At 42.6% G+C, this 13,459-nt stretch overlaps 1 protein-coding gene across 2 annotated transcripts in view; it reads left to right on the plus strand.

Annotated features, from left to right (window-relative positions):
* The window catches only part of slit2 (slit homolog 2 (Drosophila)), a 96,609-nt gene that overhangs the window by 67,475 nt on the left and 15,675 nt on the right, over nt 1-13,459 (plus strand). For both annotated transcript variants that reach the window (XM_038713463.1, XM_038713464.1), the window contains exons 14-24: nt 2,429-2,592; nt 6,313-6,463; nt 6,607-6,681; nt 6,890-7,033; nt 7,267-7,410; nt 7,509-7,675; nt 7,818-7,950; nt 9,382-9,450; nt 9,818-9,889; nt 10,683-10,754; nt 10,930-11,001. In XM_038713463.1, coding sequence (XP_038569391.1) covers nt 2,429-2,592; nt 6,313-6,463; nt 6,607-6,681; nt 6,890-7,033; nt 7,267-7,410; nt 7,509-7,675; nt 7,818-7,950; nt 9,382-9,450; nt 9,818-9,889; nt 10,683-10,754; nt 10,930-11,001 — 1,263 coding nt within the window. The remainder of the gene's footprint in view (nt 1-2,428; nt 2,593-6,312; nt 6,464-6,606; nt 6,682-6,889; nt 7,034-7,266; nt 7,411-7,508; nt 7,676-7,817; nt 7,951-9,381; nt 9,451-9,817; nt 9,890-10,682; nt 10,755-10,929; nt 11,002-13,459) is intronic.

The raw sequence follows: 13,459 nt of genomic DNA on the forward strand, positions 1-13,459 counted from the left end.
TGGAAAATGAAGAACTTCACTGAGGGTCTTAAGATTTTTTATTTGCTGTCTTGTACTTCAACAACAATGTAATTGCTAAAACAAAATGTGCAGACATAAGGTAACATAGTATCTTATAAGTCCTTTAGGATTACATTGATTAGTAACGCATTAGCATGATCAAAATAATCCAAATCATTATGCAGAAATATACATTTAAAATACATTGCCAATAAAATAACCACAGGCAAATGCCTATAACAAATAATAATAGAAACTGAATAAGCATGAAACAGCTCTAATACTTCAATGATTAATTTTATAAGTAACTGTAGGCCTAATACAACCATTTTCACATTGTGGGGAAGTGAAAGCATTATCTTCTTCAGTGGAATTTTATAGGACAGTGAATCCAAACAATAAAGCACAACACAGGCTATGAACTGTAGGCTACTCCAGAGTTCCCAGTCACCACAAGAATAAAAGCATTTAACACAGGCTGTACAAAGCATGACTTGAATTTACTCAATAAAGTTAAAATAGGAGTTACACTGACAATGGTGTACTGGTGGCGACGTACCTAGTGACGACGTGAGTGTCACACGGTTGTAAGGCGACGTACCTAGTTCAGATGTATTTAGTAGGCGTATATTTATACAGGAATTCGAACATACGCCGCCAAGTCGCCGCCGGTCTCCCGTCTGCCGTCCCAATCACTCCCAATCAAAAATCCACACGGTCTGGCGGCGACGGCAGGGTAGACTGCTCCTTCTCCTTCTCCTGGTATCCTTATGTGCACTATGCACTCGCCATATTATTCTGTCAATAAATTCTCAGTAATGTTGTTAAGTTTTAACCTAAATCGAGACACATCTGGCTCGTGATGTAACATTAAAGAATATTCTTGGTTCGTGAAACTTAAAATCACTTTGGAAGAAATAAAATATACAACAGTGGTATGAATTGAAACATTGCTTTATTATTATCATTAGGCTATTATAAATAAATATTTGCATGAATTGTAGTATAAATATACTATATTAATAATATATAATTATAGTATAGTAAATATTAACACATAACGTACACTGATTATTACGTTGACACTTGACACCTCTTTTTTAACGGCTCTGCGTGGGCCGAGCGGTCGAGATAAATATCATCACGTTTTGTGCGCGGTGACTTCTGGGACAAACCATAAATGGAAGTTCAACTTCCGTCACGTTTGTCTGCGGTCTGCAGCTGGACCCTTCTCTAATTTTTGGTTAGATTTTTTAGAGTTTTTTTCAACAGAGAGTTATCTGTAGTCAATCAGATGGCTCCTTCCACTTTAGCCAATCACATAAGCCTAGGGCGAGTTCAATCTGAAAACGTTACGCACCGGTTTGAAACGTTTTCATACTGAACGGCATGTTTACTTGAAACGTTGCGGAACGTTCTGCACGTTCCGAAAAAAACGTTTTGCTACGTTTTGTCAACGCTGAACTCGCCCCTAGATTTGAGGTTTAATTTCCTTCGCCACTTCTCGCTTTTTCCTGTGGGCGTGTCAATGCTCGCATGCTAGCAAGTAGCTCGCTGGTTTGCAAACGCTTTCCAACATTTTCCAACTTCAACTTTGTTCAGCGACATTTTTTTCCATGCTGCAACACACTTTGTTTTTCAATGTGTGATAATGGAAGCAAAGAGGGACCTTGGACACCATAATAATGTCCTTCTCCACAGACATTTATCAACACCAAGCAAAGACCAAACTTCCTGTCCCACCACAACATCACCTTTTATTTTAAATACCTATAGATCTATCCTCATTTACATACAATTACAAATTTTGCTTTGCTGGTCAGTCCTGCATCACCTGGAATCCCACAATGCATTGCTTGTGTCCCGTAGAAAGTTAATAGGGTGAATTCTTTGTAGCCTCGCGCCACAGTTGGTGGATTTTTGCCTTAAGGGATTACAATTTTTAATTCATTAAACCAAGTACTAGTAACTATTAGTTACTAATCCCAGTAACGGTCAGTTGCTTTGCCATTTGACGGCCTGCTTGTCTGCTGTTTCACCAGGAGTTTTATGGAGGATTAAAATCACGTTGGTCTCTGTGTGCAATGGACAGATTGACATGGAATTGTTAGCGCTGCGTGGGGACTGGAGGTGTGAGGAGTTGGTTTACTTCTACTAAAAGAGTAGAAATGCGTCTCCCGGTAACTCTTAATGAGTCTGAACTTATTTGATATAACAAGTGTTGACAAAATAAATGCTTGAGGTGTCCTGACATGTGATTTTGTTACACACCAGCCATCCAATCACAAACAAGTATTTATTGTGGCCATATAAACACTCAACAAACAAAACATTTTTAAAAATATATGTTGTTCTGACAGCTTACTTGTGTGTTTTTGTGTTCTCTATGTGTCCGTGTCTGTGTGTGACGTGTGTGTGGGTGTATCAGTCATTTAGCCCAAAATCCGTTTATCTGTGACTGCCATCTGAAGTGGCTTGCAGACTATCTTCAGGACAATCCCATCGAGACGAGCGGTGCGCGCTGCACCAGCCCGCGACGGCTCGCCAACAAACGAATCGGACAAATCAAGAGCAAGAAGTTCCGCTGCTCAGGTATAACACACACTGTATTGTAAACACAGTGTTCAATCCCCAAGACGGATTAATTTTGTTTCTGATCATTCACACATGTACAGACTCCTACACATAATACCCGAAATGACACACTGTCCACTGTCCTGTACTCTCATTCTGTGTCTTCCTGCTGGTATTTTCCATCAGCCTCTCTTTACTAACCTCAACTCCCTGTTTTCAGCAATTTTTGACCACACACACAGCCAATGAGTACTTTCTTCTAGTCTAGCCTTTTGTTCTGCTGTTGTTTTTCACTTTCATGCTCTCTGTCTCTGTCTCTCCACTAGCTAGAGAACAGTATTTCATCCCAGGTATTGTACATGGAGCATGTGTGTGTGTGTGTGTGTGTGTGTGTCTGAGCATGTATGTGTGTGTGTGTAAGACGCTGCTTGGTCCATCACGGCGGATGCTGCACACTCACACACTCTGCACTTGTAGTGACTGACACCTTTTGAATGTCAAGACATTTTCTTTTAATGGTCTAACGTACACCACAATGCATCACGTCTGACTAGGGGCACCAGATAATTACACTCTTGGCACTGGGTTTTCGATGGTAACCGTAACCTTGACGATGGAGGGAAAAAACTATCGGATTAATAAACTCAGACCGCTGTCAGCTGGGCACTGCAATGAAAGTATATTGGTACAGTGATCACGGAGACTATATCTAGTCCTCCTCGCTTCTTAGCACGTCTAATGATAGCTAATGTATGAGCGTGTGTCCGCGAGCATCTGTGTCTGTTTCGCCCACTGCCAAACATCAAAAGGTCACACAGTTACCATGCTCAGAGGGGCGCTGGGAAATATGTAAATCAGACATGCATATGAGATCAGTAGCAGGGCTAAAGGCGATCATTACCACAGCAGCACACAGAGGAGGCTTGGTGTGTGTTGGATGAGTGTGTGTGTGTGTGTGTGTGTGTGTGCGTGTGCGCTCACTGCAGTCATTAACTCACCGGGGGGACAGAGGTTTCAAAGCCCAGCGACCACATACGGAGCAAAGCTGAATAATTTAGGAACATTTGCTGTTGAAAAGTTGAATAAACATGTTTTATTCTGTGGTACAACCTTGGATAAACCTTAGATCAATACACTTAAAATCCTCTAGTTTATTTTGCATCATGTCCCCTATTTCATGGTGTATTATTTGGGATCCTATCTCATTTTTCAGTCGTTTCTGGGCGCTTTTATCCCTGCTGAAGTGATTAATGTCAAAGAATACACAAAACAAACTAATTCACTCACTTGAAAGTGTTTAGAACTGGCAAAATTTTATTGTACATTGGCCCTTTTATCTGGATATGTGTGCTTTTTGTCCTCTCGCGATCCACTACCAAATGTAAATGCAAATGTAAATGCTCCGTACTTGTATAGCGCCTTTCTAGTCTTTTCGACCACTCAAAGCGCTTTTACACTACATCTGCATTCACCAGTCACACACATTCATACACTGAGCCTAAGTGCTCAAACGGAAACTAGCATTCACACTCACTCATACACTGGCGGAAAAGCCGCCAGGGGCAATTTGGGGTTCAGTATCTTGCCCAAGGACACTTCGACACGCAAGAGACTTCGACCTTCCGATTAACAGCCAACCCGCTCTACCTCCTGAGCTACAGCCGCCCCTGTTCATCAGTTGTGCTTCAATCAAACCAGGCTGTGATATGTGTTGGATGAAAGTCCCCCCCCCCACCAAATGTCATGTTATGCCAGCACGGTTCTCACTATTCATGAGTCATTACCCCTTTAAATGAATCACTGCCTGGGGGACTGCACACGAAAACATTTCTGCATTTCTTCTCAGTTTTTCATCAGCTTTTTTTCCCCCTCCTGCTCAAATAAACGAGTGAAATCCCTTCTTCTTTCTCCTACTGCCTCTCTCACACACTCAGGAGTACACCATGTGGGCTGTAAGTAACACACACACACACAAACACACACGATTCTTGCGTCAACTCCGAATCCCTCACCTCTCGTCCCCAGAGCCGGCCTCTGACCTTTGACCTCTACCGCTGTGACCTTTGACCCCCTCTGTGACTCCTCTTGTCTGTTTACAAACAACAACAATCAGAACATTCATAAGATTTATTACACACTGGTTCATGTATGTTTTTTCTCTTAATGCTCTTCCTGTGTGTGTTTGTGAGAGAGAGTGTGTGTGTGTGTGTGTGCCCATGTTTGTTGGTGTGTATGTGTGTTCCTAGAAGTCAGGGCTTCTCTTGCCTTCAGTGCTGCTGGAACTCTCCTCCACTCCTCTAACTGCTGCTCTGTTCCTGCTTCCGTGTGTTATGTCTGTGAGTTTAGATGTCTTTAGATGTTCCTGTCTTGTGTTCATTCCTAGTGATAAAATTTTCTCCTCCCTAATCTTTCCATCTTTCTTCCGTGGATCCTCCTCTTCTGATCCTTCATCCTCATCCTTATCTTTAACTTACCTCCTCACATCCTCTCCTCTCCTTCTTACCCTCTTCTCTCCTCCTTCTCTTCCTCCTCACCCCCTGCTACTCCTCTCCTATTAATTTCATCTCCTTCTCATCCTCTCCTTTCCTTTCCTCTCATTTCTCTCCCCTCCTCATCTCTCTCTGTCACGCTTTTCTTCTTCTCTTTCTCCTTCACCCTCGCCTCATTACTCTTTTCCTTTCCTTTCATCTACACTTCTTGTCCTATCATCTCCTCTCTATTGTTCTCCTCTCCATTCCTTCACATCTCCTCTCATTTCCTCTCCTTCTTATCCTTGCCTCTTCTCCTTCTCCTTCTTCTCAACTCCCCTTCCTACCCTTCTCCTCTCGTATTAATTTAATCTCCTGCTCATCCTTTCCTCTCCTACCACTCTCTCCTTCTGCTCTCCTCTCCTGTCGTTTTCTCCACCTCTCTTTTTTCTACTCATTGCTGCTCTCCTTTCCTTTCATCTCCCCTCCTACTTTCCTTGTCACCCCCCCCCCACCTCCTCCTCTCTCCCCTGCTCATCCTCTCCTCCTCTCTTCTCCCTCTGCCCCTCCCACCCCTGTGTTCCAGCGCAGGAGCAGTCAGTCAGCAGGTTGTTCCTTTGTGCTTGATCTAACCATGTGGCTGCCAGGTTCCTATAGTGGAACATGGTTCTGTCAAGCACCATGGAACGGCCCTGCAAAACCCCACAGCATGGCCAAGATGCAAGAGACAGTAAACTCCTGTCACCCCCCTGCAACCTCTGTATGTGTGTGTGTGTGATTAAGCCTTTGTGTATGATACATGACTGCCTGGGTGTGTGTAAGCATTTTTCTGCTGTGATCTAATTTTTGATGCTGTTTTGTTTTGCACTGTGGTTTTCTAACACTAACAGTTGCTTTGTAGTCTGACAGGACTGAAAAACTCCAATATGTTTGCGTGGATGTGTGTGTGGCTGTATACATGTCTCTTGAACTTGGCTCCTTTTAGGCTGTGATACACGTGCAGCATTTTGAAGTAATGCTCATGGGGATAGTTGCATACGATCCTAATCAGCAATGTTTTTCAAGCATTTGTTTGGTTCATTTTGACAATTTCCACTCCAAGCAAAAGCAGCACAGCCCGTCTGCACTATTTCAAAATTCTTCTATTGTATCTCAACCTTCACTTTGGGCGTCCGCTGTGTTTTTGTTGGAAGCGGTACCGGTAAACGCTGGGGTTCAATTCTCTCATGATGAGGGCATTCGGTTACGTTGTGCTTGTGATTGTGACCAGGTACAGAGGATTACCGCAGTAAGCTAGGAGGGGACTGCTTCGCCGACTTGGCCTGTCCCGAGAAGTGCCGCTGTGAGGGCACCACAGTCGACTGCTCCAACCAGAAACTCACCAAAATACCAGACCACATCCCCCAGTACACCGCCGAACTGTGAGTCACACTGTCTTTGTCTACAACAAAATGTATCTGTGTGTGGTATAGAGGAAACCTCGCTTCAGCCTTGATCTCCTTCTCATCTATTACTGTCTCCTCTGTTGTTGTCTCTGACCACTTCTTCGCTTCTCTGTTCCTAGGCGTCTGAACAACAATGAATTCACTGTGCTCGAGGCGACGGGGATCTTCAAAAAGTTGCCTCAGCTGAGGAAGATGTGAGTCAGACATGTTGTAAACATAACGGGGAACAAAGCGTCACATGTGGTTGTCAGAAATTCATACTCGGGTCATATGGAGAAAAATATTTTCAATTCCGTCTCGCTGTCTTTGCCCTACTTTTGTTCTATCTACATCTTTCTTCTCTCTTGTGTTCCTTCTTTTCATTCTCACTGCCTTCTTACCTGTCTTGCTCCTGCTCTGCAGTAACCTGAGTAATAACCGCATCAGTGACATAGAGGAGGGGACATTTGAAGGAGCCTCAGGGGTCAATGAGCTGATTCTGACCTCCAACAGACTGGAAAACATACACCACCGCATGCTGAAGGGACTCGGAGGCCTCCGCACACTGTGGGTACACACACAAACACACACATACTCACACTAATGCATATGCAATCACATTATAATATCAAGCATCCGTGCAATATTCAAATATGATCTCACATACTGTGACGGTGTCCTCAAAACATTTGAAACATGTGAGCATGCATAATTCACAGGTGTATATTATCATAAATATTGGGGGATTTTCTGTAAAATACAGAGTACATTTAATAATTTCTGCCTGTGTGTTTGAGCAGTATGCTGAGGAGTAACCGTATCAGCTGTGTGAGTAACAGCAGCTTTGTGGGGTTGAGCTCAGTGCGTCTTCTGTCGCTCTACGACAACCAGATCACCTCAATGAACCCCGGCGCCTTCGACACACTGCACTCCCTGTCCACACTGTGAGTACAAACACTATCTGGCAGACACATACTGTACAAAAACACACACACACACACAAAAACGGTCAGCATTTCCAACTCCTGTCTTTGCTCTCCAGCAACCTCCTGGCCAATCCCTTCAACTGTAACTGTCATCTGGCTTGGCTCGGCGACTGGCTGAGAAGGAAACGCATCGTCACTGGTAACCCACGCTGCCAGAGTCCTTACTTCTTAAAGGAGATCCCTATCCAGGATGTGGCAGTCCAGGACTTTGCCTGTGAAGATGGTGAGACGGAGGAGATTTACACTTTACATGAGGCGCTCTGCAACATCTGCAGCCCTGATAAACTGTGTTTTTATTTTGATTACCATCTTTCTGTCATCCTTCCTCCTCTCCATCTCTCCATCCATCTTTCCATCCCTCTCAGGTAATGATGAGAACAGCTGCTCTCCAGCGCTGAGGTGTCCAGCAGAGTGTTCCTGTCTGGACACTGTGGTGCGCTGCAGCAACAAGGGCCTCACCACGCTGCCCAAAGGCCTTCCCAAAGAGACCACTGAGCTGTGAGTTGGAGACCAACACATCATTTATTACAATGTAACTGGTTAATGATGGCTGCCTTACTGGACCAGACATTTTTTTGTTGGCCTGTGAAAACAAAGTATCTCCAAAACTTCTCACAAGTTACTATAACAAAAACATGTCTGTTTTCAGCTTTGAGACCATGCATTTTTCAGATGATTCAATATTAAATGGTTCATGTAGCTTAAGTAAAAAGTATGAGGATTTTCTCGTCCCACAAACAAAAAGTATATTCTTCAGTAATTTGCACAAATTTCAATCACCAGAATTGGAGACATTTGCATTTATGTAGATCATGCAGTACCAGATTTAAAAACAGTCCATATCGGCAGCTTTCTGCAACATTTTTAACTTCTTAACTAACACTTCTCCTATTCATTTGTCAAGAGATGCATCAAGACGAGTCCCCCCACGTTTTTCTTTTTTCAGTCCTTCTTTTTCTCTGGCAATGCTAGTGAAGTGCAATCTGCATAGACAGAAGTTCACATCTCCCACTGTCTTTGTCTGTGTTGTGAACCTCTGAGCTATATCAATTATGATCGAAACTTTTTGGGTATGTAAAGCTACTAGGTAGTCCACCTGCTGTCCTGTCAGCACCTTAGAATGATTTTGAGGACAGTGAAGCCATAATTTGTTTGCAAATTGCAAAGATGAAGTCAATCAATCATTAGTGCTTACACAGTGTTAACGCCTCACATGTGCTGTGAATCTCGGATAAGACTACAGTTTACATGGAGGTTGCTGCCATTGTAGCACCAAAGTGTTCCGCCTCAGACAACTTTTGAACACATTTGAATGAATCTTTTCATCTACTGAAGCTGAACTTGAAACACTAGCGCACAGGCTCAGAAAGACTCAGGTACACATTCTGCAGGCTCACGGAGGACTTTATTCCAGAAACTCATCTCAAAACACAGACATACACAATCCCACACACAAAATCCCTGATGATCAGAAAATGATAGCCCTAAATTAAACATCAGACAGCAGGCATTCATTCCACTATTTCTCCTGTGGGGAACGTGCTTTTTCCAATATTAACAAAGACTTAATTAATACACAGGATTAATAGCACATTGTCACACAGCGAAGGGGATAGGATCTCAGTCATGCATGTGTGTGTGTGTATGAAAAAGAGATGGAGGGGGGTTATACTATATTAGGATGCCTGTGGGGATATTAAACTCCGGTGTTTATTATGGCTGTAGCACTAATGACTGCTCACACTGCTGGAGATGAGGAATTTCCCACATGGTTAAATAACTTCATTTTCTCCCTTCTCATTTTCTCTCCCCCTCTTTCCCAATACATCTACATCTCATGCCCTCTCCATCCTTTTGCCCTTCTCTTTTGTTTCCAAATTTCTTCTCTCTCTCTCTCTCTCTCTCTCTCTCTCTCTGTCTCTCTCCCAGGTATCTGGATGGTAACCACTTCACTCAGGTTCCTGTGGAGCTCTCCAATTACAAACACTTAACACTCATGTAAGTCCATGCACCCACATGACCTCAGCAGACACACATTACACGCATACACTCAGACATTAATTCACAATACACGAAGCCAGAGTTTTGCACAGTCAAACACACTTTTAATCATGATCGTGACTTGGCCTGTGTTCTCTGCACTCTGCTTTTAAAGACCAAAACTAACTGACTGATATACTAGCGCAGCTCTGTGTTATATCACTTTTGATGTGGCCTTGTTTGGCTCTGATGTGGGTGTGACAACAGTACAGTACAGAGTATGTAATGCAAAGAGTCTTTGCATGTGTGTGTGCATTTGTTTTACATATGTGCTGACAGTGCTGCTTGTGTGTGTGTTATGTATCTGTTATTGTTTCCTTTTCAGTGATTTGAGTAACAACCAGATCAGCACGTTGTCCAACCACAGCCTCAGTAACATGTCCGAGCTGCTTACCCTGTGAGTCTGGCTTTACATCAGTCCCTTAGCAGTGTGTGTGTATTTGTGTGTGTGTGTGTGTGTGTGTGTGTATGTGTAGCTTACACTGGTACAGGGAGACGACAGCTTTAACAAAAGAAGTCTATGAAGATTCTCAGTCATCCAGGTCATAGTTATCCAACGAAGGTTAAAATCAAGGGCAACTGGACTTGGTTGAAGGAGTAACAAAAGAAATATTGTTTGTTGAGTTGTCATGTAGTCACACATGAATACTGTCCCATGTGGGTCACCGTGCAGTAGGTCTCATGGGAATCCATGAATTAGCTTTTTTTTTCTTCAGTGCAGCATTTTTTAAATCACAAAGCCACTGAGTATGCAGCCTGGAGCAGTTGAAAATATTGTCATCACACAGCCAGAAGTACGATAAAATGCTGACCTCTCACAAACCACTCCAAAACAACAACAATTAATAATAAATAATGCAGAATCAAATGCAACTGGACCAGTTTGGGACAGTGAGGAAAACAGTGCACCTCTATACAGCAATAAGCTGTTCCAGTCACAGACTTAAATGTGTCTTAAATAAATGACCAAAATGCACATAAAAGTCTGATTAACAGTTGAGCTTGTATGTGACATGTGTGTGTTTCTGACCGGATGGATGTGTTAGAATTGTGAGTCTGTGTTTGCTCGACTTCTTTGCTAAGTGGAATGTAGTTATAAACGGGACTGTGCTCTGAAATGCCTCGCTGCTTTTTGAAGATATCCTTCCTGCATTTGTCTCCATGCCAACATGTTTGTTCTGTGTGTAAAGAATCCTGAGCTACAACCGCCTGCGGTGCATACCAGTGAGGGCGTTCGATGGTCTCAAGTCTCTCCGTTTGCTGTGAGTATCTGTCACAACACATGCAAGCTGGTGGATAACTTCAAAGCTGGTGGATAACTTCAAAATTCACAGACAATCTTGAGTTAGGCTGATGCTGACTTTTAACATTCAAACTCTTTTCTACATTTCTGTGCCCCTTTTCCTCTTTTTCCCACTTTCAATCGCCCTTTCGTAGGTCTCTCCACGGTAACGACATATCACTGATACCAGAGGGAGCCTTCAAAGACCTGTCATCGCTCTCCCACCTGTGAGTAAAAACACATACACATCTCTGTTCATGTCTTTCTATTGAAGCGTCTTACCTTTTTTTTACCGTACAATACATTTGCAAAGTGAGGAAAACAAATTATCATCATCACATTATTAAAGAAAATGCCTGCTCGATGAGCCACCTTCTCTTTCCTGCTCTCCTCTGTTAGATTTTCACGTTTTTTACTTAAGTCTAGACTAACTTCCTCCACTGAGCAATGATCCAGTCTTTGTGGCTTCAACAGCAAAACTGGTTTTGTGGTTAATTCTTTGCTAAATAATAGATTTGGGAGAAATCTGCTCAATTGTTTTTCTGCAAAACAGGTTTTACAGCAACTATGGCTTGATGCCTTTCAGTCACTAATCAAACAAGCAGTGAGACGCGTCACAAAATGTAATGAGGTAGAAAGATTAATTGACTTCGTACACTAAAAAAGTATTATTGTGTTTTCTCTCTTCAGTTTACTGATGCTTTCTTTTAGCATGATATATCATATCCCTCTGTAGAGAGACCACAGAGGTTATATTGGGTGCTGGATGGAAGTGAAGGGTAATGTGAATAACTTGAGTTACACCATGGTGGGAATGCAAGTGAATGAGTGCCTGTGTTCGCCACGGGGCTCTCACTAGTTCCTGTGTCAGGCTGCTGCTTTTTCTAGTCATATCCCACTGGAGACCACTAGCCCAATATTATTTACCCACAACAGAGCTACAAGCCTGGGAATGGCTCTAACTTCCTGTTTGATCAGTTCTTAGTTGTGTTTTTTAAGAGGGTGCTGTCAAGCAATCTGAGCAGCGATGAGGATTCTGAGTCCCCCAAAATAAACTAATGAAAGTAGATCATGTAAAAGTGTACAGTACATGTATAACTTAAACCACTATACCAAAAACTTAGATAAGGCAGCAGTTGGGGTGGTGGAGGAAGCTGTAGTCAGTGTTGGCCAAGTTACTCAGAAATTGTAATATATTACTAGTTACCCAAAAAAGTAATATTATTACTTTACTTATTACTGGGTGTTAAAAGTAACTAGTTACGTTATTCGTTACGTTACTATATTACTTTCCAGTGTTTCCTACAGAATGACAGCATGAGGGGGGGTTCTAACTTTGGACAGGTTTGTGCCCTGGTGTTCAGAGAGAGAGAGAGAGAGAAGGAGCAAGCGAGGTGGTGCTGCACGAAGATATGCTCCTCAATCAAAAATGATTTTAAATACTCCTAGTAAAAAAAAAGTAGAAAATCAATATGTGGCGGTCAGCGTTGGTAATCATTCAAATTATAGGCTAATTATGGGAAACACTGCTTTCACTACCACTCCCCTTCACCCCCAAACAAAGCAGTCTCTCCCGACATATTCAACAGCAGCAAGGAGTGTGGTTCTTACAAAGCATATAGCCTAGGCAAAATGTTTCTTAACACCACCGGCTGATCCCGACTTTTAAACAGCTGTATTTCTGCACATGTAGCCTGTTCATAAGAGCAGTATTCAGTAGTTACAAAACGTTACGTTACTACCACTCTCTCCCCATGAGTCCAAGCATCAGTTTCTTTCTGTAAGTTTCAATAAATCAGATGTAGGTAAATGTTCGCGGTTGAAAGCTTTTTGCTGGTTTACACTAGATAATGCTCTTTGCATCTTAGACTGTGACACAATAATGGCAGTAGCTACTTACAGCAGTGGAAAGAACGCCTCTCTCCCTCGTTCTTCCTTTAGTTTTGGCTATCAGTGGACATGAACATCAAAGTCCGGTGCCGCTGACCTGCCGCACAGTCATGGATTCATGCCAAGGATGGTGCGTTCAGTAACGAGTAACGCAGCTTTACTTGCCTTAGTAACTGTAATAACATTAGTATTTTAGAAAAGTAATTAGTTACACTACATAGTTACTGGAAAAAGTTATATTATTACAGTAACGCACGTTACTGCCCAACACTGGCTGTAGCAGCCATGGGTATTGGCATGAAACTATCAGCAGAGTAATAGTGGCAGGTTATAAAAGCAGTACTGTACAGCCGCATGATTATGATTGGTTACTAGTCAGATAGTGGCCAAGTAGCTGAAGGATGAGCCAGTCATTGTGGAGCATGAATAAATCAGCTTATGCTAATAAGCTAATGCTAATGCGCGACTTCAGTGCGCTGAACATTAGTTACCTTTAAACAGAACCAACTCTCTCTAGACTTTGTTTATTGAGCTATAAAACATCATCAAAAACTTCCAAGTACAGCAGTAACGTACCCTTTTTGACAAGAAGTAACACAGTTTGTGGAAGTGTTTGAGTAATGCTACCGCAAACACAGCTGCCAGCATGAGATAGATGCGCTCAATCATCTCCACCACAGTCTTAGTTATTTTGGGTAGAAATACACCCCGGTGTCACACTTAATTTGACAGTGACGTATAACTCAGTCTGCAAGTATTTAGACAGTGACACATTTTCTTTTGTTTGCACATCAG

The sequence above is a fragment of the Micropterus salmoides genome, unplaced genomic scaffold, assembly GCF_014851395.1.
Source record: "Micropterus salmoides isolate LMB-PRFRI ecotype aquatic unplaced genomic scaffold, ASM1485139v1 Ms_hic_scaffold_12, whole genome shotgun sequence".
NCBI classification, from domain to species: Eukaryota; Metazoa; Chordata; class Actinopteri; order Centrarchiformes; family Centrarchidae; genus Micropterus; species Micropterus salmoides.